The 23,879-nt window shown below is 51.6% G+C and overlaps 1 protein-coding gene across 4 annotated transcripts in view; it reads left to right on the plus strand.

Moving 5' to 3' along the window:
- The window catches only part of LSS (lanosterol synthase), a 43,367-nt gene that overhangs the window by 5,598 nt on the left and 13,890 nt on the right, over window positions 1-23,879 (plus strand). For all 4 annotated transcript variants that reach the window (XM_060640668.3, XM_060640666.3, XM_060640665.3 and 1 more), the window contains 16 exons: window positions 1,333-1,429; window positions 3,532-3,667; window positions 3,985-4,093; window positions 4,658-4,776; window positions 6,547-6,644; window positions 7,113-7,140; window positions 9,123-9,179; window positions 9,860-9,931; window positions 10,260-10,310; window positions 10,952-11,101; window positions 11,718-11,814; window positions 12,676-12,781; window positions 20,898-20,963; window positions 21,492-21,572; window positions 22,110-22,280; window positions 23,263-23,341. In XM_060640668.3, coding sequence (XP_060496651.2) covers window positions 1,333-1,429; window positions 3,532-3,667; window positions 3,985-4,093; window positions 4,658-4,776; window positions 6,547-6,644; window positions 7,113-7,140; window positions 9,123-9,179; window positions 9,860-9,931; window positions 10,260-10,310; window positions 10,952-11,101; window positions 11,718-11,814; window positions 12,676-12,781; window positions 20,898-20,963; window positions 21,492-21,572; window positions 22,110-22,280; window positions 23,263-23,341 — 1,517 coding nt within the window. The remainder of the gene's footprint in view (window positions 1-1,332; window positions 1,430-3,531; window positions 3,668-3,984; window positions 4,094-4,657; window positions 4,777-6,546; window positions 6,645-7,112; window positions 7,141-9,122; window positions 9,180-9,859; window positions 9,932-10,259; window positions 10,311-10,951; window positions 11,102-11,717; window positions 11,815-12,675; window positions 12,782-20,897; window positions 20,964-21,491; window positions 21,573-22,109; window positions 22,281-23,262; window positions 23,342-23,879) is intronic.

Genomic DNA, 23,879 nt, shown 5'->3' on the forward strand with positions numbered 1-23,879 from the left:
TGACAGCTCAGAGCCTGGACCCTGTTTCAGATTCTTTGTCTCCCTCTCTCTCTGCCCCTCCCCCGTTCATGCTCTGTCTCTCTCTGTCTCAAAAATAAATAAACGTTAAAAAAAAAAAAAAAAATTAAAAAAAAAAAAGGGAATTAAGATAAGTACATAATCCCGTTTGTCTCACATAATGGCAAAGACTCAGCCAGTAGTCCGCCAGTGTGCTTCTGGCAGGGCTATACCTGGAGTGGCTTTTCTGAAGGCAGCTGGCTCTGCTTAGCCCACAGTCACCCTCCCACACACCCCGTGGGGCTTCCAGCAGCTGGCGCCTCTCCCTCCCCTCTGGACTCTGAAGGTGACACATTATAGCTCTGGGGGGCGTCTTGGCTCCTGCTGCTCTACAGGTTGGGCAAGGTCTCTCCCATTTGTGTGTCACAGACGTTCCATGATCTGCCTGTCCTCCTCGCTCTCGGTGCTCACACAGAGGCCTCCCGTCAGTTCCTTGAGGCCCCTTCCTACCTTGGGCCCTGTATGTGGTACTTCCTCTGCCTAGAGCCTCCTGACCCACTCCCACCCTGCTGCCCGGGAACTTCTACTTAGCCTTCATCCAGCACTGTGGTTGTCACTTCTGTGGGAGCGCTTCCTGACCCACCAGGCTAGATTAAGCCTCTTGGTGGACATTCTAATAGATCCTGCGTTGTTCTTCACAGGTTTTGTTCTGATGGTGAACTCGTCGTTAGCCTCAAGGCTGCTTTCTGGTTCCTTGCGTGGTGAAGGAGTTTCCTAGTAGCTTTGTGGGTGTTTGACTTTACACACCTGGGTTTGGGGTGAGGCCTTGTTGGGAAGCATGTCCTGGACAGTGTTTCTATGCCTAGGCCTGGTGCTTCTGGAAGTGGCCCCAGTTTGGCGTCTTGAGTGTCTCTGAACGCCATGTTGGGGCATGGACATGTCTGCCAAGTAGGGAGTCCCAGATGAGGAACAGTTAGGTATGGTCCCCCAAAGAGAGAAGCTGAGTGTATGCTCACTTCCCCTCATCACCTTCTCTAGGCCTGAGGCTGCTGCGTGCATCTGGGCCCCTCGCCTGCCCAGGTAGCTGCCTTCCTGCAGGTGGAGGCTATGAATGTCTGTCTTGGGGCTGGACACACTTATTCTGGGGAAACAGCTGGTTCCACTCAGCAACTGTGCTGTTGGGTGGTTCTGAGCAGCGCTGGAACCTGCTGCTCATCTGGGGTTGGAGGATCCTTAGCACTATCTTCAGTTCATGTGAGAAGAGGTACACGTGATTTCTGAGGAGCTAATCTTCATAGTAAGAGGCAGATGATCTGGGCCTTTTCTCTTTTGCAGGTGGTGCTGTGGCCATCCCCTCCTGGGGGAAGTTCTGGTTGGCTGTCCTGAATGTTTATAGCTGGGAAGGCCTCAACACTCTGTTCCCAGAGATGTGGTATGTTTGTCCTTCTGAGGTTGATGTGTAGCTGGGTTGCCAGTGCCTTGCTGAGTTGTGTGATGGGCCCTGGATCGCTTGCTGCCTGTTCCCCAGATGAAGAGGCGGTCCATTCTGTGAAGTGAGGCTGTGTTAGGCTCCTGGTGGAGGCCTGCTTGGCGGAATCCTGCAGACAGATGGAAGGGGTTCCCAGTTGGGCAGGACGGAAGGAGGTACCGTGGGGGTGGGCCATGTGGCAGGTGGATGGGGCCCTGCAGGGCTGGGAGAACCAGTGCTGTCCTGTGTCTTGTTATGGATGTTTTGAGCATCTGTAGAAGTGGAGACAAGAAGGCAGTAGGCCATGCAGCCCTTGCCAGCCTCAGCACTGGAGTGTGCTGTGCTGTTTGTTCTGTTCCCTTAGCTTTCTGCTGGTGAATGTGAAAGTTAATCCCAGACATCATACTTTATCTGTGAACACTTCAGTGTGTATCTTTAAAAGAGAAGAATTTCCATGTTACAACAGAACCACAATGCTTTTTAAATACTCCGTAAAATCGGGGCACCTGGGTGGCTCAGTAGGTTGATTATCTGACTCTTGATTTCAGCTCAAGTCGTGATCTCACTGTTCAATTTGTGAGATTGAGCCCCATGTCAGGCTCAGCGCTGATAGCACGGAGCCTACTTGGAATTCTTGCTCTCTCTCTCTCTCTCTCCCCTATCCCTGTCCCTCCCCTGCTCGTGGACATGCCCTTCTCCTCTTTCAAAATAAATAAATAAAAAAATGTTTAGTCAAATCAACACTAATGTGATACTTCCAATCAACGATATTCACATTTTGTGAATATCTACTGAAAGCTATGGGCGTCTTCCCAGAGAACATTCACGTGTGTGTAGATCCCCCAGAGTCCCCGTCAGGAGGTGAGCCCCCTGCTAGAGCCCCTGCTGGCTCCTGGGAGCACACGAGTGATGTTGCAGCCCCCCAGAAAGCTATCAGGGAGGTTGGAGGGCTTCTGTGTTAGATGACTTTGGTAGAGGAGAGGCATTGGGTGAAAGATCCTGATGAAAGTGCTGAGGGCCAAGCCTTTGCAGCCTTGAGGGGCAGTGAGGAGGCAGTGGGAGGGGGTCTGTTACCCAAGGCCTACACTTGGGAGGAGTCCGGGAGGCATTCTGAGGCTATCCCAATGGTGCTCACTGGCTGCCTGCTGGCTGCACCCTGGACCTGCCTGGTGTGTAAGGAATGGGCAGAGTGCCAGGAGGGTGTGTGGGTGTCAGAGCACTGTTTGTTGTCTGTGCCCCTACATGGTGGATCTGGCAGTCAGTGCTAGGCTGTGAGGGCACTGCCAGTCTTTCCTGGAGTGGTTTTGAAGGGGTGGGTAGAAGATGCAAGGAATGTGTGCAGGAGGGGGACCAGAGATCCTGGACCACCAGCTACAGAGAGATTGTAAAATACCTCCCTTTAAAGTGAGTAGACAAGCCCTTGAGGGGGTGAGGGAAGTGGCCTGAGGACAGGGTTGGGAGAGCGGGAGCCTGCCCAGCTTGTGACTGGCATGCCCATGCCTCTCACACACGAGAATAGGAGGCTTGAAGGGAAAGCGTGGGGAAAATACTCTGGGTACCCACCTACGTGGGAAGCTGGTGGAACTGTGTATGCTGAGGTCAGGATAACTGGGCAAAAACGTGTTGGTGGTGATAACTCTCCAAGCCTCAGTCCTTGGGAAGATGTGCCAGTTCTGAAGGGTTTTAGGTAAACTTTTTATTTTGGAACAGTTTTCAATTTCCAAAGAAGTTGCAAAGATAGTCCAGAATGTTCCTGTAGACCCTTCACCCTGTTTCTGTTATTAACAATTTATATTACTGTGGTACCTTTGTCCCAGCTGAACCCACAGACAGTCCTGAAAGTTTAAGAGTCAAGTCTCCTGGTTTTAGGATGTGCCCAGCTGAACTGAGAGGAGTGGTTGTCACTCCTGCAGACTGTGCTCCTTGGCACCCCATAGGAACGTGGCTGTGACATGCCGACTTGGGCTGAGCATAGCCGTCTACCCCGACTCCACCCTTGGAAGGGCCTGGGCTGTACTGGTGGTGATGGTGGGGCCAGATCTCCTGCTGACATGCCGTCTCCCCAGGCTGTTTCCTGACTGGGTGCCTGCACATCCCTCCACACTCTGGTGCCACTGCCGACAGGTCTACCTGCCCATGAGCTACTGCTACGCCATCCGGCTGAGCGCTAAGGAGGACCCACTGGTCCAGAGCCTCCGTCAGGTAAGAATTCCTGGGCAGGGACCCCAGGTGTGGGGTTACCCTTGAGTCCCGACTGTACACGCCTGCTTGCCGGAGACCCTGCAGGGCTGAGTTCTGTGAAGTGGGGGTGAATCCTGCACCTCCCCATATCATAAGTGACTTCCCAAAAGGGCTTGCACGGTGGGATGGCCTCAGGGCACCTGTGAGCAGAGTCCTGGCCTGCGCTGTGTCTTGGGGAAGGAGGTACTGAGATGGGGCTAGGGGTGCAGATGTTCCTTGGGCATGCCCTTGGGAAGGGAGTGGGCAGAGGAGGGTGCTGAGGCGCTGCTGCCCCCCAGGAGCTCTACGTGGAGGACTATGCTAGCATCGACTGGCCGGCGCAGAGGAACAACGTGTGCCCTGATGATCTGTACACGCCGCACAGCTGGCTGCTCCGTGTGGTGTACGGTGGGTGCTTTCTGAGGGGCTGGTGGGCCTCCTACACCTAAAATGATGCTGACTCTCCTCCTCTTCCTCACCGCCTGTCGTTTGGGTCCTGTGGTGACCAGGGCTACCGTGTGCGCCACGTGTCCAGTAGGCCTGCCCTGTCTTCACCTCTGGAGCAAGCCTGTGGCTGGGGCTCCTGGACAAGAGGATTGGAGGCTGCAGGCCTGGAGGGCACGCTTGTTCCTTCCTTAGGGGAGAAGGGGCAGGACCCTGTGGGGCCCAGCTCAGACCCATCTTCCTGCGAGAACCCTGGTGGCTTGGGGGCCAGCATGGGGTGCCGCGTGTGGGTCATGTTCCCTTGATCACATGTCGTCTTGCTCACGTCTTCTGTGCTGAGCCCTGGGGTGGGAGCTGGGTCTTTGCCCCAGTCAGTGCTGAGATGCACCCAGGCTGGAGTTCCACTCGGGGGAGTGGACCCTGAACATGGCATCAGGGACAGGGCAGGGCGGCATACCAGGATGTCCAGGAGGGTCATGGGGAAGGCCCCAGGTGCTGCCCTGTGCTGACACCCTTGACTCCCCGCAGTGTTACTCAACCTGTACGAGGGCCACCACAGCACCAGCTTGCGGGAGCGGGCCATCCAGAAGCTATACGAGCACATCGTGGCCGATGACTGCTTCTCCAAGTACATTAGCATTGGCCCGGTCAGTGATCCCACTGCTGGGTGTCTGGGCCTGGGGTGGGCACCCAACTGCAGCCCATGTGGGGGGAGGAGCTGGGGCAGAAGGCCGTCTCGAGGCCAGTCTCTGGAGCTGGGAGTGGGGGTCTTCCTGGAGGTGATGTCTCCCATGAGAGCCTGGCAGAGAGGACCCCCATCTGTCCCCTGTGTCTTGCACTTAGTACTCCCTTCCCTTCCTGTCACCTGGTGAGTGTGTAGTGCTGCTCCTGGGGCTGCCTCTCAAGATCTCTCCGGCTGCTGGGAGGGATGCTTGGCCTCTCTTGAGTGTCTTCCCTAGAACTCATTTTCTGCCTTTGTCCTGTGGGGTTTGGAGTGCCGGGGCTCTCGGGTTCCAGTCCTGGTTCCTGCCGCGCCTGGTGACTCGGAGCTCTCTCCTCCGAGCCTCCAGGCTCCTGACCTGGCTTTGCGTCATGAGGCTGTGGAGCTTGACAGAGGCCGGGTGTGGACACGCATGCAAAGGCGGGTGTACCCCAGCCGGTGCAGGGTTGGGGGGCTGCCTTACGGCCGTGGGGTGACAGCTGCGGGGGACGTTGTTGTTTTGGGCCCCTGGTGGGCCGTGCCGCGGCCTCTCTGGGGAAGTCCAGTTGGTGTGGCATCCTGCAGCTCCGCTCTGCAGCCTGCTCCCTGGTGTTCTGTGGGGCCTCAGACAGCCTGGTGGGTTGTCCTGCCTCGACGGAGCAGTGGAGCAGTGAGTCGTGTTCCCTTAGCAGCAGTGTGATTTTCATGGGCTTTCGGCTCAGCACTGAGTAAAGCATGGCTGACCTACATGAGAACAGCACTTAACTGCTTATGAGAAGCCAGAGTGGGAGGTTTGGGCCTTTAGAACGTTCTGTCCAGGGACGCCTGCCTGCCTCAGTCAGTTGAGCATCTAACTTCGGCTCAGGTCATGATCTCATGGTTCGTGAGTTTGAGCCCCGCATCGGGCTCTGTGCTGTCAGTGTGGAGCCTGCTTTGGATGCTCTGTCCCCTTCTCTCTCTGCCCTTCCCTGATGCTCGTGCATGCGCTTTCTCTCGCTCTCATTCTCAAAAATAAACATTAAAAAAATATATCAAGGGGCACCTGGGTGGCTCAGTCGGTTAAGTGTCCGACTTCGGCTCAGGTCATGATCTCGTGGTTCACAAGTTCGAGCCCCGCGTCGGGCTCTGTGCTGACAGCTCGGAGCCTGGAGCCTGCTTCCGATTCTGTGTCTCCCTCTCTCTCTGACCCTCCCCCCATTCATGCTCTGTCTCTCTCTGTCTCAAAAATAAATAAACGTTAAAAAAAAAATTAAAAAAAAAAGTATCAAATCATTTTTTAAAAAAAACCAAAAAACCCAACATTCTGTCATGAGCAAGCAGTCCATGCCACACAGGTCTTGTCTCTCTGTCATCCTGTTCTGCGTCTCTGAGTTATTCAAGGCACACCCTGCATGCCCACGTGGGGGACCCCCAGCCCTCATGGTGGTTGTGCTTGCTCACCAGTTGCCTCGGCTCACGTTGTTTCTCACAGGACGCTCTGTCTTCTGTCTGTGCACGTGCCCCAGGCCGTTCCCATCTCCCTTTCTGGCGGCACAACTTGGCTTGGTCTCTGGCTCTCGGGGCCTGGTGAGCAGTGAGTTGCTTCGCTTAGAGTCGAAGGTCTTATCTGGCCCGGAGCGAGGCTGTGCTGGGGGCCCAGTGTTTGGGCTGTGGTCCTCATGCTTGGGAGCCACTACAGGTCTGGAGCAAGGTCCTGACTCAGCTGTGTCTCCTGCAGATCTCGAAAACCATCAACATGCTTGTGCGCTGGTACGTGGACGGGCCGGACTCCTCTGCCTTCCAGGAGCACATCTCCAGGATTCCTGATTACCTCTGGTGAGTGCAGCTGGAAGGGCCTGTGGCTGGTCAGCATCACACTTGGTCCCTGACGCACATGGCTGAGAGCCAAGGGCAGACGTGCGTGGGGGCCTCCCCAGCACAGTGGCAGGCGTGGAGATCACGTATGTGTATAGTGACATTTGGAACCAGGAATTTCAGGGGTTGTGTGGAAGATGGTGAGGGTTATCTCTGAGTTGAAAGATTTGTTATGTGGCAAGAACTTCTGGTGGTTTGGGAAGGTAGAGCTAGGAAGCCTGGGGGTGCATGGGGCAGGTTCTGGTGAATGTCAGAAAGGCCTCGCCGACAAGAGTAATGGGTCAGTCACTGATTGCAGTTGGGACCATGGTGGGTGGGTCTGCCAGGTGGGTCTGCTGCCAGCAGTGGGGTGAGCCGGGCTCTGGGTGGCCGCCTGACTTCAGCTCTTTGCCCTCTGCTTCCTGACCTGGGCTTTTCTTGTCCTCACAGGCTGGGTCTCGATGGCATGAAAATGCAGGTAAAGGCTATAAAGCCGTGGCCGTTTGCTTCCTTTTCAACCATTCCTGCTCTTTAGGTTTGTTAAGATTCAATAAGTCCCCACAGTGAGTTCTGGCAGCACGTGCTGAGCGGCCGCTGGTATCCCCAGTCCTGAGTCTGAGGGGACAGCCGGGGTGCTTCCTGGGCGTGTGCCGTGTGACAGCGATGCCGACAGGCCCCAAAGGCTGCGGGAAGGCTGAGAGTCTGCAACTCCCCTATGGGAGGTGGGCGTCAGGCAGGAAGGAGGGGAGCCTGTGCTTCATGCCCCCAGCCTTGTGTCCTCGCACCCCCGGCTGAGATGTGCTCCCCTGTGGCCCTTCTCTGTGTCCGCTGCTCTGTTTTTTGTGCCATTTATCGTAAATGGTGTTCTGCCACCACCTTCCTCCCTGGCTCATTTCCTGTGTGTGACCCTGGGGGTGGAGGTATCTGGTCACAGTGTGGCTAGGGCTGACCTGAGAGCGGTCAGCCTGGGAACTGTTGCCTCACCCTGTGGGAGTTTTGGTGACAATGTGTACTGTCACCCACCTGGCTAAGTGTGGAAACACAGAGCCTCTGGCAGTGTTCTTGGGTCAGATAGGCCACTGGCCCTTGGGACAGATACACATGGACCCAGCACTGCCCAGTACAGAGCTTGCCTCGGCGTCCTTGCCTTACTCCCAGCTCCCTGACTCTTACATGCCAAGTGGAGGCAGGTCACAAACCCCTGTGTGGGCTCTCCATCCCCTCTGACTCCTTGAGCACCCCAGCTTATTTGTTCTTGTAAAATCACACTGCTTTTGCCTTATGGGGTTGATGACAGTCCCTAGTTTGGTTTTGTGGCAGGTTTGTTGGCATCAGGGTTTGAGCCAGGTGACTGGTCCTCGAAGCCACTTTTGCCCAGTGGTCTTCTGGGTGCTTGCCCTTCCTTCCTGGATGACTGATTGGTTCCTAGGGCATCCCCCTTCTGGATCTGACTGGTTGTTTCCTCTGTGCCCTGTATTTCCTGCAACTGGCATTTAGACCCTCAGGCTTGATCCAGTTCAGGTTTCTTTTGGCCAGGAGGCTTTCCTGGTGGCAGGTGTCCTTCCTATATATTGTCCTGCAAGGCCATGGTTTTTGTTTTGGCAAGGCTCTGGCATTGCCATCCCTGTCCCTATCATCCAGGTGTCTGTCACCGTCTATCTTAGTGTCACTGGGATTTGGCCACTGGCATTCTGGTGGGACCAGAGTGTTGACCAATGAACTAGGCTCCCAGGGTGGGATTTGAAGGGGGCCTTCCCAGCTCTGTTGAGGCTTCAGCCAGGCCCCACCACCTCCAGGTGTACTTAGAAGTGAGGGGGTGTTTTGGGTCATCATTGTGATTGGGGCAAAAGCCTGTTGTTGGGTATTGGGACAGTGGAGGTCACAGGCAGTGGTTGTCCAGATACTGGAAGTGCCCTGAGAGGGTTCTGTCCCAACTGGTGGCCTAGTGAAGGCAGGTGGAGCTGCCTGACTTTCATCTGCCTGCAGAGACGTCCCCTTTCTGGCCCTCAGGGGCATTGAGGGGTGCACAGAACATGGAGCCTAGGTCAGGAGTTGGCTAGGTTCCCACCACTTTGCAGGAGCTGTTGTGAGCCCCCAGACTCCTCCTCAGCCCTTGAGGTGCCCTCGATCCCCGAGGATCCTGGGCAGTGGTGGGTGGGTAGAGGGAGCTGCAGCTGCTGTTCTAAAAAAAAATTTTTTTAATAAATGTTTATTTTTGAGAGAGAGAGAGAGAGAGAGAGAGAGAGAGACAGAACATGAGTGGGGGAGGGGCAGAGAGAGATGGAGACACAGAATCTGAAGCAGGCTCCAGGCTCTGAGCTGTCAACACAGAGCCCGATGCAGGGCTCGAACTCACAAGCCACAAGATCATGACCTGAACCGAAGTCGGATGCTCAACTGACTGAGCCACCCAAGTGCCCGGCTGCAGCTGCTGTTCTAATGGCTTGTGCTTGCGTGCAGGGCACCAACGGCTCACAGGTGTGGGACACCTCATTTGCCATCCAGGCTCTGCTAGAGGTACGTGGCTCTGCCTCCTTGTTTTTTAGCCTCCCGTGGCTCCAATTGACTTTCCTGGGTGTCCACCCCTGCACCCAATGTGGACGTGGCACTTGCTGGCCCTGGCTCTTTGTCCACCTGGACTCCGAGGCCTCTGGCGATGGTCTTGCTGAGGCAGTGATCTTGCCCAGAAGTTTTGGCAGTGATCTTGCCAGCTGGGAGGCTTTAGGAGTAGGGAGCGTATAAGGTCTGTTCCTGGGGAGACAGGGCAGGAAGCTTCTAGCAGGGAGAGTGGGCTCTAGGCTTTTCTCAACATTCAAATTGCTCATTATGGGTACCTCTGAGCACATGCTGGAGGGAAACCAGAATGTGTTTTTGTGCTGGTAGGATTGAGAGTGGTGACATTCTGGAGAACCTTGAAGAGTGGTCAGGGCCACGTGTGGTCTGCCTTAGATGGGGCAGGGATCCTCTGGACATGGGCTGGGCTGGGCTCCACTGGATGTGGTGTGGACTGTCTCTTTTGCCTACTTTATTTCTCTGTCACATCTTTCTGACTTGTCAGCAGAATCCAGAGCCTGAGACTCTGGTGAGTTTGCTCCTGTTTCCCAGTGGTGGCAAAACGTCACCAGGATTGTCTGGGAACCACTTCATCTGTGCAGGCTTGTGTCAGCGAGCAGCTTAGCCTCTGTTGTCTCTTCCAGGCGGGGGCACAGCACAGGCCCGAGTTTTCGTCTTCCCTGCAGGAGGCACATGAGTTTCTCCGGATCTCACAGGTGAGGTCGGATCTGACCTGGGGGTGGTGGGGCTTCTGCACGCAGAGGTACCGCCTCCTCACCTCTGCCTTGACACCCTGGTCTGCCCTCTCTGGTGCCGCGTGGTGCCTTGGTCATGTTTCCCCAGCAGTGGATGGGGGTGGCAGGCCTTGGGCCACAGGGTGATGCTTTAAAGGGTGCCTTTGGCCCCGATGGTTGAGAGGGCAGTAGGCCAGTGGCTCTTGGTCCCTGTGTATTTTGCACCAGCCCCTACTGGCCCTGGTGTCTGCATCTGATGGTGACCTGGGCCTTCTCTGTTTTCTGCATGTGCCATGCGGATGCCGCCTAGGTGCTAGACAGCCCCCCTGACTACCAGAAGTACTACCGCCAGATGAGCAAGGTACCACGGCCATCCCTGTTTGCCCCAAGTCCTACGCCCTGCGCTCCAAAAGAGACCACCACAGTTAGCTATGCCTTGCTAGTTGAGAGGGCTCTTTCCTCGGTCTCCTGTGGCTTCCTGCTCTGATAGACACACGGTGTGGGGCTTCACCAACACACTCAAGGTTTCCCTGACTGGGGAGTTGTGTGGGTGAGTTAGTGAGCCGTGTGGGGCTTCCTCATGCTGCCACGACAAGTGTTTTGTGCACACACACACACACACACACACACACACACCCACCCACACACACCCACACACACACACACACACACACACACACACACCTGTGCCTCAGAGATGCTATTAGACAGCAGTACATGCAGATACCAGATACGCTGTCGGAATGTGGTTTAGGGTGATGAGGGAGCTGCAGAGGGTGGAGGGCAGCTCCTCTGGGCGTGTGGGAGTGTGGATGCAGTGCACACCTTCTCACAGCAGGTTGGGAGGCTGTTTACATGTGTGTGGTGTGGGGCTGCGGCTGCACCTTTATGGTGGCCAGGGCTCTGCCTGGGTGAGGGAGGTACCATCACCTCGGGTGGTCCTAAGATCAGGGTACGGGCTCGGCCCTCTGCCCTGGCCATGACTGGCCCCACACTTTCCAGGGTGGCTTCCCCTTCAGCACGCTGGATTGTGGCTGGATTGTTAGTGACTGCACAGCTGAGGCCTTGAAGTCCATCCTTCTCCTGCAAGAACAGTGTCCCTTTGTCACCAAGCATGTCGCACGAGAGCAGATCTATGATGCTGTTGCTGTGGTAAGGCTGCTGGGCACGAGGGAGACCCGGCTGCCCCGCCGCCACCCCTTGGGTCCACTTCGTGCTGCGTAGGAGCTGCACTTCCCGTGGCTTTTGTGTCCACAAATCCCCAGGGCCAGATTGAAAGCCCAGAGGGGCATGTCCTCTGACAGCATCTGTGTTTGGGAAGCTGTGAGCCCTGTGTTGGAGGCTTGCATATCTGGCTGCTCCCAGGGGCTGCCTTCGGGAAGGCTGGTATTCTCCACGGGTTATCTGCAGAAAGATGAGAACTTCTGTTTGTTTTTGTGTAAAACCCTTTCAGTACACCCACTCTGTGCGTGTTTTACAATGGAGAGCGTGTGGCTTGGCAGCACACATGTAACTTATAAATGGATAAGCAGGTGCATGTCAGGGTCCCAGATGGTCACTCGTAGAGCACCTGATTGATAAAGTTGTGGCCCACTCCTCTAGGCACTGAAGGTCTCAGTTTAATATGAGAACTGGTCCCCCATTCCCCATCCCTGCCCCTTTCGTCTTAGCCTTGGGTGTTTCTAGAATGGTCTGCCACAACCTGTGGGCTCTCCCGCCTGCTTAACCACATGAGTGAACTCTCAGGATGCCCTCTCTCTGGTTTTAGTTGCTGGACATGAGAAATCCTGATGGAGGGTTTGCCACCTATGAGACTAAGCGTGGGGGCTACTTGCTGGAGCTGTTGAACCCCTCGGAGGTCTTTGGTGAGTGGTTGGCCAGCCAGGTGGTACGCAGACCCAGGGGCCCTGCATGCCCTGAGATGGATTCGCCAACCAGAGCCCGGAGTTCCTCCCCCAGGGTGGGAGCAGTGCCAACAAAGGTGTTGGCAGATGACGGTGGATCCTTTAAGGAGCACTCCCTAAACACTGGAATGTTCTGTGCTCCTTGGCCTCTGAAGGTGGCCATAGTGCCTGTGGTTGTGAATGGAAAAGCTGTGGTTTTGTTTCTCGGAGGTTGGCAGAGGAGTCACCTGGCTTTCTGGCTCGAGCCTGGGCTGGCTCCTGCTCTGTTTTCCATCCTCCGTGGAGACCACCCTGTGTCCTGCGTGCTGTGCTCTTCATGGAGCTCAGGCACCTGGCAAGAGGGTGTCGGTAGGGACCCCCTAGCCCTGTGTCCTCCCTGCTGTGCGCATGGTTCCGGTCTGTAAGGGCAGCTGCTTTACCTGAGTGCCTTCACCTGAGTTTCTCCTTGCAAACCTTGCAAATGCCCCTGTACCCTGCTTGCAGGTCTCTGTCTCGCTTCTGTAACTGTTAAATGTGGTCTAGTTGGGGTGGCTCTGCCCTGTACCCCTCTCCTTTCCCCTCCCACTGGCTTAGCTCTCCTGTAGCCAGATGGGCCTCCAGGTCACTGTGTATGTGCCGGCCACTCTCCCCCACCAGTGGCCGTGTCTCCTGGGCCAGTCACTGGGGTCTCTTGCCTTGTTCCTCTGGAGGACCTTCAGGCTCTGGATGTTCCATGTAGGTCTGCGTGTTATGATCTTTGCATTCTTCGTGGTGTGGTCTGAGCTGCCAAATTGGGCAACAAGGTGAAGCTGAGAGGCATCGATTCTTCCTTCCCTCTTCCAGGGGACATCATGATTGACTACACATATGTGGAATGCACCTCAGCTGTGATGCAGGCACTGAAACTTTTCCATGAGCGTTTCCCGGACCACAGGGCCAGGGAGATCCGGTAAGGGTGGTCTTGGCACAGGGATGTTTGGTCACTGAGCCACGGGTGTCATCAGCTCAGGAGCCGAGAGCTGAGATGCTGCCACACAGGACACAGAGCGTGTTGTTGCTGGGGTGGGTGGCTCACTGCAGGAAGGGGACTCTGTGGATTAAAACTCACTTAATAACAGAAGGGATTTCCAGTGTTCCTGAGTCTAGTTGTATGCCCTAAAGTACAGTTGACCCTTGAACTGAACAACTTTGGAGTTAGGGGTGCCAAACCCCTGTGCAGTTGTAAATCTGTGTGTAACTTAAAAAAAAAATTTTTTTGGGGGGGGGGGGTGGAGGGCGCCTGGGTGGCTCAGTTGGTTAAGTGTCCGACTTTGGCTCAGGTCATGATCTCAGTGTTCGTGGATTCGAATCTCCTGTCAGCTCTGTGCTGACAGCTCAGAGCCTGGAGCCTACTTTGGATTCTGTGTCTCCCTCTGTCTCTGCCCCTTCCTGCTCACGCTCTGTCTCTGTCTCTCTAAAATTAGTAAATATTAAAAAAATTTGAAAAAGAAATTTTTTTTAATGTTTATTTTTGAGAGAGGCAGAGAGCAAGCAAGCAGGGGAGGGGCAGAGAGGGAGACACAGAATGAATCCAAGGCAGTCTCGAGGCTCCATGCTGTCAGCAACAGAGCCTGATGTGGGGCTCGAACTCACGACCCTGAAGATCATGACCTGAGCTGAATTTGGATGCTCAGTCGACTGATAGAACCACCCAGGCGCCCCATAAATTTGGATACAACTTTTGATTACCCAAAAACTTTACTCATAGTCTTGTGTTGACTAGAAACCTTACTGATAACATAAGTAGTTGATTAACATGTATTTTGTAGGTTATGTGTTATATATACTGTAATAAAGTAAGCTAAAGAAAAGAAAACATTAAAATAATAAGAGGAAATATATTTACAGTACAGTATGATATTTATCGAGAAAAATCTGCGTAAAAGTGGAATCCATGTTCTGAAGTCAGTTCTATATCAAATATGTGTATTGAGGGCTCAGAGTGGCAGAGCTGTAATGCAAAAATGAGTTACTTTTCACATCTCTTTTTTTTTTTTTTTTTACTTTTCACATCTCTTAATGAAGGTCAGAAAGATCTGTACCCCCAACTCCACCTGTGTCCCCATAAACGGTAGTTTTTAAATAAGCCTGTCCTGTTGACGTCTGACACATATGCAGAGAGGTGTACAGATCTCCTATGTGTGGTGCCTAATGAATTATCACCAAGTGGGCACATAGATGTAACCAGAAGCTGCCCTCCTGGTTCTCGGGCTGCTCTGATCCTGCAATTGGGGAATCAGTCCCACAGCCAGACTCGTGGGTCTGGCTTCTTTCACTCGGCTTGGTGCTCGGTGAGGCCCAGGCTGGTGGTTGCGGAGCAGCAGCCCACCCTCTTTGCTGGCGGCATTTCTGTTTGGCGCAGATGCCACACTTTGTTTATCCATTGGTTTGTCTTGGATCCTTGGGAGCCTTTCAGTGGGTTCCTGTGAATTATCCCGCTGGGAACACTCTGTACTTGCCCAGGGTACCCCTTTCTTGATGACACGTAGGAGTGGACTCTGTGTTGTGGGGTACGTTCATTCACTTTTGTAGATAACCCTTCATCCAGTGTGATCTCCTTGTTTCATGCTTCACAGCAAACCTGGTATAGACTCAAGTTTGGTCGTGGTGTGCTTTCTTTTTTGGATATCGCTGGATCTAGTTAGAAAAGTACTTTTGAAAGGATTTTTACCACTGTGGTTATAGAGAAACCAGTCTGCTCTTTCCCTTCAATGTCTTTGTCAGGCTCTCCCAAGAAGGTAACGCAGGACTTGTAAGAGGAGTTGGAAAGTATATTTTCTTTTTAGATTTCCTGGAAGAGTTTGTGAGGTTTGTGCTATATCTGAGTTTCCTCTGACGGAAAGGGTTAAATTTTTATTTACAGGTTCAGTTTCTTTACTTGTTATAGAACTGTACAGATTTCCTTTTGTTTATGTTTCTATCAGTTTTGGGGATTTTGCTGTTTAGCTCCATTTTCTGTGGATCAGCACAGAGCTTGCCCACGGTGCTCAACAGCTCCCTTGCCACTGATAGCCTCATTTCCTTCCTGATGTTGGCACCTTGGACCTCTTCTCCACCAGCAGCTTATCAATCTCACCAGTCTTTTCACAGAAACCATCTTTAGTCTTTGATTCTGTCTAGCTATGTTTATGTTTTTGATGTTTGTTTTTGGTTTCACCAATTTTTGCTCTTTATTATTTTCTTTCTACTTTCTTTTTCTAACTTAGATGGATACTAAAATGATTTTCAGGCTTTTTAAATGTGCACTTAAGATACAGTAAGTCTTGGTGTATCATTCGGTTAAAATTATTTCTGTTGTGAGTTCTTCTCTGGCCAGGAGTTGTTCAGGAGTATGAGGCTTCATTTCCAAAAAAAATGGAGGATTTTCTAGTTGTGATTTGCTGGTTTTCTTCTGTCCTGACAGGTGGTACAGCTGCTGGGGGGTTGCTGTGTCTGTCTAGTCATGATATTGTCACCTCTGTCTCGTCGTGATTTTGTCACCTGGGCCTGGGGGTCCACGAGCCATGCACTGCGCTGAAGGGTGATCTCTGGTCCCTTCCTCCGGGTACAGCTTGTCCTCAGTGACACTCTCATGTAATTGACCTTTTTTAATGGATCATCTTTTTAGGAAGTATTCAAAAAAAAAAAAAGTAAAGTGTGCCCTTTGGAGGAATCTTGGAGAATGCAGAAGCAAGCAGCTCATCATTGCTGGGAGGAATCTGTGAGGACTGTTTGATCTCCACGTTTCCATGGGTCCTATAGAGCAGGCTCAGTTGGTGCTGGCGAGGAGTCTGAGAGCAGGGGATGACTTTCCATGTCAGGAAGTCCCGTTCTCCTCCTGCAGGAGTTGTGATGGTTGTAGGCATTTCATTGTTTTAGTGGCCCAGTAGTGTCTTGGGTATTTCTAAATTTTCATTGTCATTTTTCAGCTTTTCCCCATTTTAACCTTAATTAGTGTCCTCTTGCTAAATCTTCATCCAGAACCATTATTTTCCCCTAGATCCACATGATTTTAGGGTCAGCCTGTGTGGGGAGATCCCCCCCTCCTCCACCCTTGCCCTTTCCTGGTAGTGTTGTCCTGGTCCCAGTCACTTCCCCTGTCGGCCTGGACTCCCTGACCCAAGGGGAATAGTGGGATGGGTGGGGGCAACAGTTCGGGAAGCACAGAGTGACTGTTGTTAACTGTGTTAAAGCTCTAGACCATTTTTATCTCTTGCCAGTTTGAACAGAAGCATTTAAATAAATGTATTAATTTATTATATTAAAATTTTAAATTTATCTGGGGGAGTTTTAGAGATATAGTTTGAGGTAGCCAGGTACTGTGACGCTACACATATGGAACATTCCATTTTTACTACCTTGACTTGAAATTCTCTTAATTTCAAGCTTACAGGAAAATTATACTAGTAGTACAAAGCTTTCCTCTTTATCTTTTACCAAGATGCTTCAGCTGTTAACATTTCACATTTGCTTCATTGTGTTCCTTCAACGTATATTTTTTCCAAAATCATTTTAGGGTAAATTGCAAATGCGATGTGCCTTAATCCCTAAAATCTTTAGCATTTCTTTAAAAAAAATTTTTTTTAAGTTTATTTTTGAGAGAAGGAGAGAGAGAGTGGGGGAGGGGCGCAGAGAGAGAGAGAGAGAGAGAGAGAGAGAGAGAGAGAGAATCCCAAGCAGGGTGAAGAGCAAGACGTGGGGCTTGATCTCAGAACTGTGAGATCATGACTTGAATCACAATCAAGAGTCAGATGCTTAACCGACTGAGGCACCCAGATGCCCCAATGCTTTAGCCTTTCTTAACAAGGATATTCTCTTATGGAAATACAAGTCACAGTATTAACACTATATAATATTAATGTCGATATAATCCTATTGTTTAATCTACAGAATTCATTTAAATTGCCCAAGTTGCTTTTATAGCAAAATCTTCCCTCATGATTTAACCCAGGGTCACTGAACTGAGCTGCCAGCTGTTAGTCTCCCCCTGGAACAATCCTTTAGTGTCTCCTTGGGGTTGACGACTGACATTCTTAAGGCTCGTGACAAGTTTTTGTAGAATATCCTCAACATGTGTTTTTCTGGTGTTTCCTCATGATTAGATTCAGGTTATGAAATTACGCATTTATGTCAGGAAGATTACAAAAGTGATGGGGACTTCTTAGTGCATGCCACCAGGATGCGCACGTCAACATGGACCCTGTGATTAAGGTGATGACCACTTGTTTTCTCCACTGTGAAGTTACTGTTTTTTTCTTGTGGGAGAAAGTGTTAGATTATGTAAGTGACCTGTTTCTCATCAAACTTCTACCTGTTAGTTTTATCATCTGATGATGATTTTTGCCTGAATCATTATTTATATGATGGCTACAAAACTGTCATTTTTTCCATATGTGTTAGTTGGTGTTCTACTGTTTGCTTTTCCCCTGTTTGTTTATTAACGTGGAGTCATGGGTTCTTATGCTGTTGACTTTTTCTTTTTTTTATTGTGTTAAAATATACCTAATGTGAAATTTATCACCTTAATCATTTTTATTTTTGTTTTTTTTAAATTATTTTTTTAATGTTTATTTATTTTTGAAGGAGAGAAGACAGAGCCCAAGAAGGGAAGGGACAGAAAGAGAGGGTGACACAGAATCTGAAGCAAGCTTCAGGCTCCGAGCTGTCAGCACAGAGGCTGATGTGGGGCTCAAACTCACAAACCGTGAGATCATGACCTGAGCCAAAGTCGGACACTCAACTGACTGAGCCACCCAGGCGCCCCTTAAATTATTTTTTTAATGTTTATTTTTGAGAGAGAGAGAGAGACAGAGTGCGAGTGGGGGAGGGGCAGAGAGGGAAACACAGAATCCAAGGCAGGCTTCAGGCTCCGAGCTGTCAGCACAGAGATATGTGGGGCTTGAACTCATGAACCGCGAGTTCATGACCCGAGCCAAAGTCAACGCTTGACCATCTGAGCCACCCAGGTGCCCCTGTACCTGTTAGCTTTATTTCCTCATCTCTGCTGCCCCCATTCCCTGGCAGTCCACATTCTGTTTTCTGTCTTTTCTTACCTCATGTAAGTGGAATCCTGTAATATATTTTTGTGACTGGGTCTGGGTTAGCCTAGTTGATTTAATAGAGTATATTAGTTGATTTTTGAATGTGGAATCAGCTTTATGTACCTGGGATATCGTTTGTGGTATATAATTCTTTCATGTTCTTGTATTTGATTTGCTAATACTCTTGAGGATTTTTGTGTCTGTGCTGCTGGGAGATAATGTTCTATAGTTTCCCTTTCTTGTGATGTCTTCGCTTTTGGTATTCAGGTGATGCTGTCCTCATAGAATGAATCAGGCAGTGTTCCCTCTGTCTATTCTCTGGAGAACACTGTAGACACTTTGTATAATTCTTTCCTTAAATGTTTAGTAGAAATCACCAGTGAATCCATCTGGGCAACTCTTTATATTCTAATTAATTTTGGCTTCTTTTGAGTCTTCTCCCTAGACCGTCCTATCACTTGCAAATGATATATTTTTCTTTGTCTTACTGCCTTGGCTAAGCCTGCATAGCAGAAGTGGCAGTAGTGGCATCTTTGTAGTATTTCCTGATGTTAAAGGGGACTGCTTCCAATATTTCTCCATTTAGAATGATTTTTGCTGTAGGTTTTTGTTAATTACCCTTTTTCAGGTTAACAAAGTTCTTTTTTTGTAATTAAAAAAAAATTTTTTTATGTTTATTTTTGAGAGAGAGACTGACTTCAAGCAGAGGAGAGGCAGAGAGAGGGGGAGACATAGAATCCAAAGCAGGCTTCAGGCTCTGAGCTGTCAACACAGGCCGACGTGGGGCTTGAACTCACAAACCGTGAGATCATGACCTGAGCCAAAGTCGGATGCTTAACTGACTGAGCTACCCAGGTGTCCCTTTTGATTTGTTTTTAAAATGTTTGTTTTTGGGGCAGAGAGAGAGAGAGAGCATGAGCGCAAGTGGGGGAGGGGCAGAGAGAGAGGAGACACAGAATCCAAAGCAGGTTCTAGGCTCTGAGCTGTGATCACAGAGCCCGATGTGGGGCTCCAACTCATGAACCATGAGATAATGACCTGAGCTGAAGTGCAATGCTTAACCAAGTGAGCTACCCAGGTGCTCCTGACAAAGTTCTTTTTTTTTTTTTTTTTTTTTTTAATTTTTTTTAACGTTTATTCATTTTTGAGACATAGAGAGACAGAGCATGAGTGGGAGAAGGTCAGAGAGAGAGGGAGACACAGAATCTGAAACAGGCTCCAGGCTCTGAGCTGTTAGCACAGAGCCCGACGCGGGACTCGAACTCATGGACCGCGAGATCATGACCTGACCCGAAGTCGGACGCCCAACCGACTGAGCCACCCAGGCGCCCCGACAAAGTTCTTTTTAATGCTACTTTGTTAAGTTGTTTTTTCCCTCTGTTGTGAATGGGTGTTATATTTTAGGAAATAATTTTTCTATCTCTGTAAGGATGATAAACATAATCTCTTTTATATGTTAATGTCATAGATGATTACTATAGATCTTCCTAGTGTTAAAACCCCTCTGTTTCTGGAGGGGTTTTATGCCAACTTAGTATTGCATATATCCAACTTAGTATTGGCATATATCTATGCTGTATTCAGTTTCTTAATATTTAGATTTGAATTTTGCATCTGTTCATTAATCAATAGCCTGAAAATTGTGCTTTGCTACATCACTTTTATATGGTCTGTTGGATTTGCAGAATAACAAGGGGTGTTCCTTCCTCCTGTGTTTCCTGAAAGAGTTTGTGTAACATTAGAATGATCATTGTTGGTGAGTTAGTAGAACTTACCTTTTAAACTTTTAGGCCTGGACTTCTTTTTCTGGGCAAAGTGACTCCTGTCTTTAGTAGTTGTAGAACCATCCAGGCTCCCTCTCTGCTTGAGGTGGTTTTGAGAAGCTACTTTTCCAGTAGTTTGTGCGTTCTGAGTTTTCCCATATGCTGCCGAAAGTTTTCTTATTTTCTCTTAACCTTTTAGTTTCCACTATACTTGTGGTCACATCACTCTTTGGTTGCTAGTATTATTTATTTGTGCCTTCATCCTTTGTTATCTCTTGCTGAGTCACAACATTACTAAGACTTGGTGGCTTCAAACAGCACATGTCTGTTGCCTCACAGTTTCTGTGGGTTGGGAACCTAGGCACAGCCTAACCAGGTGCTCTGCTGCAGGTTCCATGGGGTTGCAGCTAGTATGCCGGCCAGGACTGGGATCTCATCTGAGCAGCGGCTAAGGGAGGGTCTTGTGGCATTCATGTAGTTGCTGGCAGGTTTCCATTCCTTGCAAAATGTCAGCCTCAGGGTCTCATTTCTTCTCTGACTGTTGTCTGGAGCCACCCTCAGTTTCTTGCCATCTGGGCACCTCTGTGGTGTCTCATGAAGCTGGGAGGGGCCAGGGAGTCTGCTTGCGAGACAAGCTAGACTTCCCTGTGCCCGAGTCACGGAAGTGATGTCCCATCAGCTTTGCTGCAATTTGTTGTTTGGAAACAAGTCTTAGGTGCTGCCCACGCCCAAGGGATGGGATGACATGGGTGTGGGTATCTGTTGGTGAAGGTCACAGGGGTCACCTTGGAGGGTGTATTTGTATCTTCACTCTGGCCTTTTCAGGGAACCAGTTATTCTCCTAAAGTACCAGTTAGACTTAGGATGGATCTCTGCCCTCAAAATCTATTATTTTCTAATTTTTCATTTCTTTTTAAAATTTCATTCTGTATATTTACTGAAACTCGTGTCAGTGACATTATTGCGGTGAAACAGAGTTTGTCTGTATCTGTAGCTGCTTGTAATACGGGTTCATTGCTGACATTTTACTTCCCTCCTGCATTTCTTTTCACTGTCAGTTTGCTTCTCCCTCCTCTGCCCTCTCATCCCTTCTTCTCTGACCTTTGCATTTCTTCTCTCAACTGTTGGCTTATTTTTACCTATTTTTGTAAGGGAGACCTTGCTCATTCTTCTGAGGCCGTGGGACGGGTGAACTCAGGGTGGGTGGATTGCTCTCTTGGTTAGCCATCCTTCTGTGTTCCAGGGAGACGCTTGAGCAGGGCCTGGAGTTCTGTCGGCAGAAGCAGCGGGCTGACGGCTCCTGGGAAGGGTAAGTGAGCTCCCGGTTGTGCGCGTGGGATGGGAGGGCTCTGCTCTTCTGTGCTCCTGTGATGCTCAGTCGTGTGCTCCGGGAGTGAGCTGCCAACAACAGATTTCTGGTGGGCCTTGTTCAGTTTTGAACACTTGGCCTCACCCTGGCGGTGCTTGCTCAGCTCACTGTTAAAGCGGTTTGGCCAAGTGTGTTGGAAGGGCTCGGTGGCCTGGTGCCTGGTTTGTTGTGTCTGTGATTACTCCTTCCTCTGGGTGTGCATCAGTTCTTACACTGCTTTGTGGCGGCAGCAGCTGGAGCCATCTTGTGAGGGCTGGGGGTGGCAGGTGTGTTTTTCTTGGCCTGAGAGCCTGGGGGCACTAGTCAGTTGCTTGCTGAAGGCTATGTGGATGGGTTTCTTGCAAATCACCCCAGCTTCCTTGATTCCGTGATGGAGGGTGTTCCCAAAGTCCGGCAGAATTCCTGTTGTTTTACACACCCTTCTGAATGAGACTGCAAGGCTGAGGTCCTCCTCTGTCTCCCCTCCAGCTCCTGGGGAGTTTGCTTCACCTACGGCACCTGGTTTGGGCTGGAAGCTTTCGCCTGCATGGGGCAGACTTACAGCAGCGGGTGAGTATGGGCATTTGTCCCTGCTGGAGTGAGGCTCTTTTCAGCAGGACATTCTGTTGGGGGTGTCTTTTCCTTTGAAATATTTTGTATTTTTCTAAGCTCATGAGCCAACAGCACCCTTTCTAGTAAAGACACTGCTCTGGGAAGTTTCTGGCTTGTGTGTGGAGGGGCACCTTGGGCTTGCGTGGCCCCCACGCCCAGTGGGATACCCTCTGGGCTGGGCTGAGAGAAGGGAGGCGGCTCAGATCTGAGCTGTCTCCAGCCACCTCACCCAGCTCTGTTTTGTGGTGTTTCGGGGTGGTCATACCTGTGCGGCATCTGCAGCCAGAGAGCTTTTCAGTTTATCTTCCCAGCCTACCTAGGAGGCAGGTGTCTCTGTGCCCTTCACTTCACATAGTGGGTGGGACTGGGGTGCAGACTGCCTCCCTCCCCCCCACCATTCTCCTCCCCTTACCCCTGGGGACGCCTGGCCAGTGGGCCATCGGGCCTGGGACCTCCCTGGAGTGACAGCGTCTCCTGTCTTGCTGGTCTCTACAGGGCTGTGTGTGCGGCGGTCTCCCAGGCCTGTGACTTCCTGCTATCCCAGCAGATGGTGGATGGGGGCTGGGGGGAAGACTTTGAGTCCTGCGAGCAGCGGCGTTACATACAGAGTGCCACGTCCCAGATCCACAACACATCCTGGGCCTTGATGGGGCTCATGGCCGTCAGGTGGGGGCTGCGAGACCCATCCCCAAGTAGTGGGGTTGGGAGGAGTGGGGTGTGGGTGGCTGACCTGTGAGCAGGCGTGGGAGGAGGTGAGGCCTGCAGGGCGAGGGCATAGGTTTGGCCAAACACGGGCTTCCTGCAGAGAGGCTTGCCTTTTAGAAGACCACCCGAAGTGACAAGGGAGACAAGAGGCCTGTGTCAACAGCGTAGGGTGAGGCAAGTCACTGCAGTTGCTGTCTTTGGGCCCTCCTGTCTCCATGTGTGTGTGTAAGCACAGACACATGCACGTGTGTGCACGTGTGCATATGTGCACACAGACATGCGTAGTGTCCCAGCCTGTGCGGTCTTGTTGGTTTCGAGGCCGTTTGGGGAATCTTCCTAAAACTCCCTCAAAATTAGGCCAGGTCAGTGTGAGCAGGAGCAGCAGTCTGTGGGGGGGACCTCTAGGGAAGGGGGCTCAGGGACCAACCCCCAATCTGCCTACCACAGCCAAGCTCAGTCCTGCACCCTCAGTCCTGGGGTGTCATCCCTTTCCATGATGAGTGAAGATTAGCACATGTGGCGTGTGCGGCCCTCAGAGGGTCCTGAGGACCAGTGGGCCGGACAGCCATGAGGTTTCACCTCATTCTGTCCAAAAGAGCAGCGTCTTGTGGCAGGGCCCTGGGGCAGGTCTGGGGCAGGCGGGGCCATCAGCCAGCCACATGTGTGGGGCTGCCCACCTGGCCTGCTCACCTCCACATTGGCTGCCTTTTGCATTTTTCTGGGATTCTGGGTAGAAAACGTGCAGTGGTAGCCTGCAGCGTGCTAACTCTCGTGGTGGGTTCTGGTTCCTTGTGTGTGTCAGCGCCAGTTCAGTCACCACGCAGGATTTCCCATCTGCCTTGTGCCAGTAGCGCAAGGGTGCGGGTGCAGGTTGGGCTGTAGCCAGAGGCGCTTCCCCCAGAGAGTGGTGGCAGGTGCACTCAGTGCCTCCTCTTCCCCCCAGGCATCCCTGCATAGAGGCCCTGGAGAAGGGAGTCCGGTGTCTGCTTAGAAAACAGCTCCCCAATGGCGACTGGCCCCAGGTATGCTGAGGAGGTCTGAAGAGCTCGAGGCCCACCACTGACCTCGATTTGCACGAATGTTTTCACAGCCCTACGCTGTCCCTGTGTCCCTGGTGACCTCCTCGCGGGCGGGGTCTCAGCTTTGGGGATTTGAGATTAGTGAACACCGCTGATGAGAGCCTGTGGTGGAAGCAGGTCTACAATGAAGCCCTGGCTCGGAGGCAGGGCTGGTGGTACTGGGGCAGAGGACGCTGGATAGCCTCAGGCTCTGCCTCAGCATGGAGTGCAGGAGCACCTTCACCTGTCTCCTCTGATGTGGGGTCACGAGGTCACACGAGGCTGACCCCCTCCCTTGGATGAGTCCAGGGTTGACAGCTGTGAGGGGCTGGTAACTCAGGCCAGAGGGTTTGCTGCAGGGCGAGGGGTCCAGAGCTAGGGTGGTAGCAGGGGGATGGCCTGCAGAGGTTCCCTCGGAAACCCCCCCACCTCTGGGAGCCTGACAGCTCTCTGGCTAGGGTCTCTGTTCAGGGAGCCCCTTAGCCACCTGCTAGAGCCTTTG

The sequence above is a fragment of the Panthera onca genome, chromosome C2, assembly GCF_046562875.1.
Source record: "Panthera onca isolate mPanOnc1 chromosome C2, mPanOnc1 haplotype 2, whole genome shotgun sequence".
NCBI classification, from domain to species: Eukaryota; Metazoa; Chordata; class Mammalia; order Carnivora; family Felidae; genus Panthera; species Panthera onca.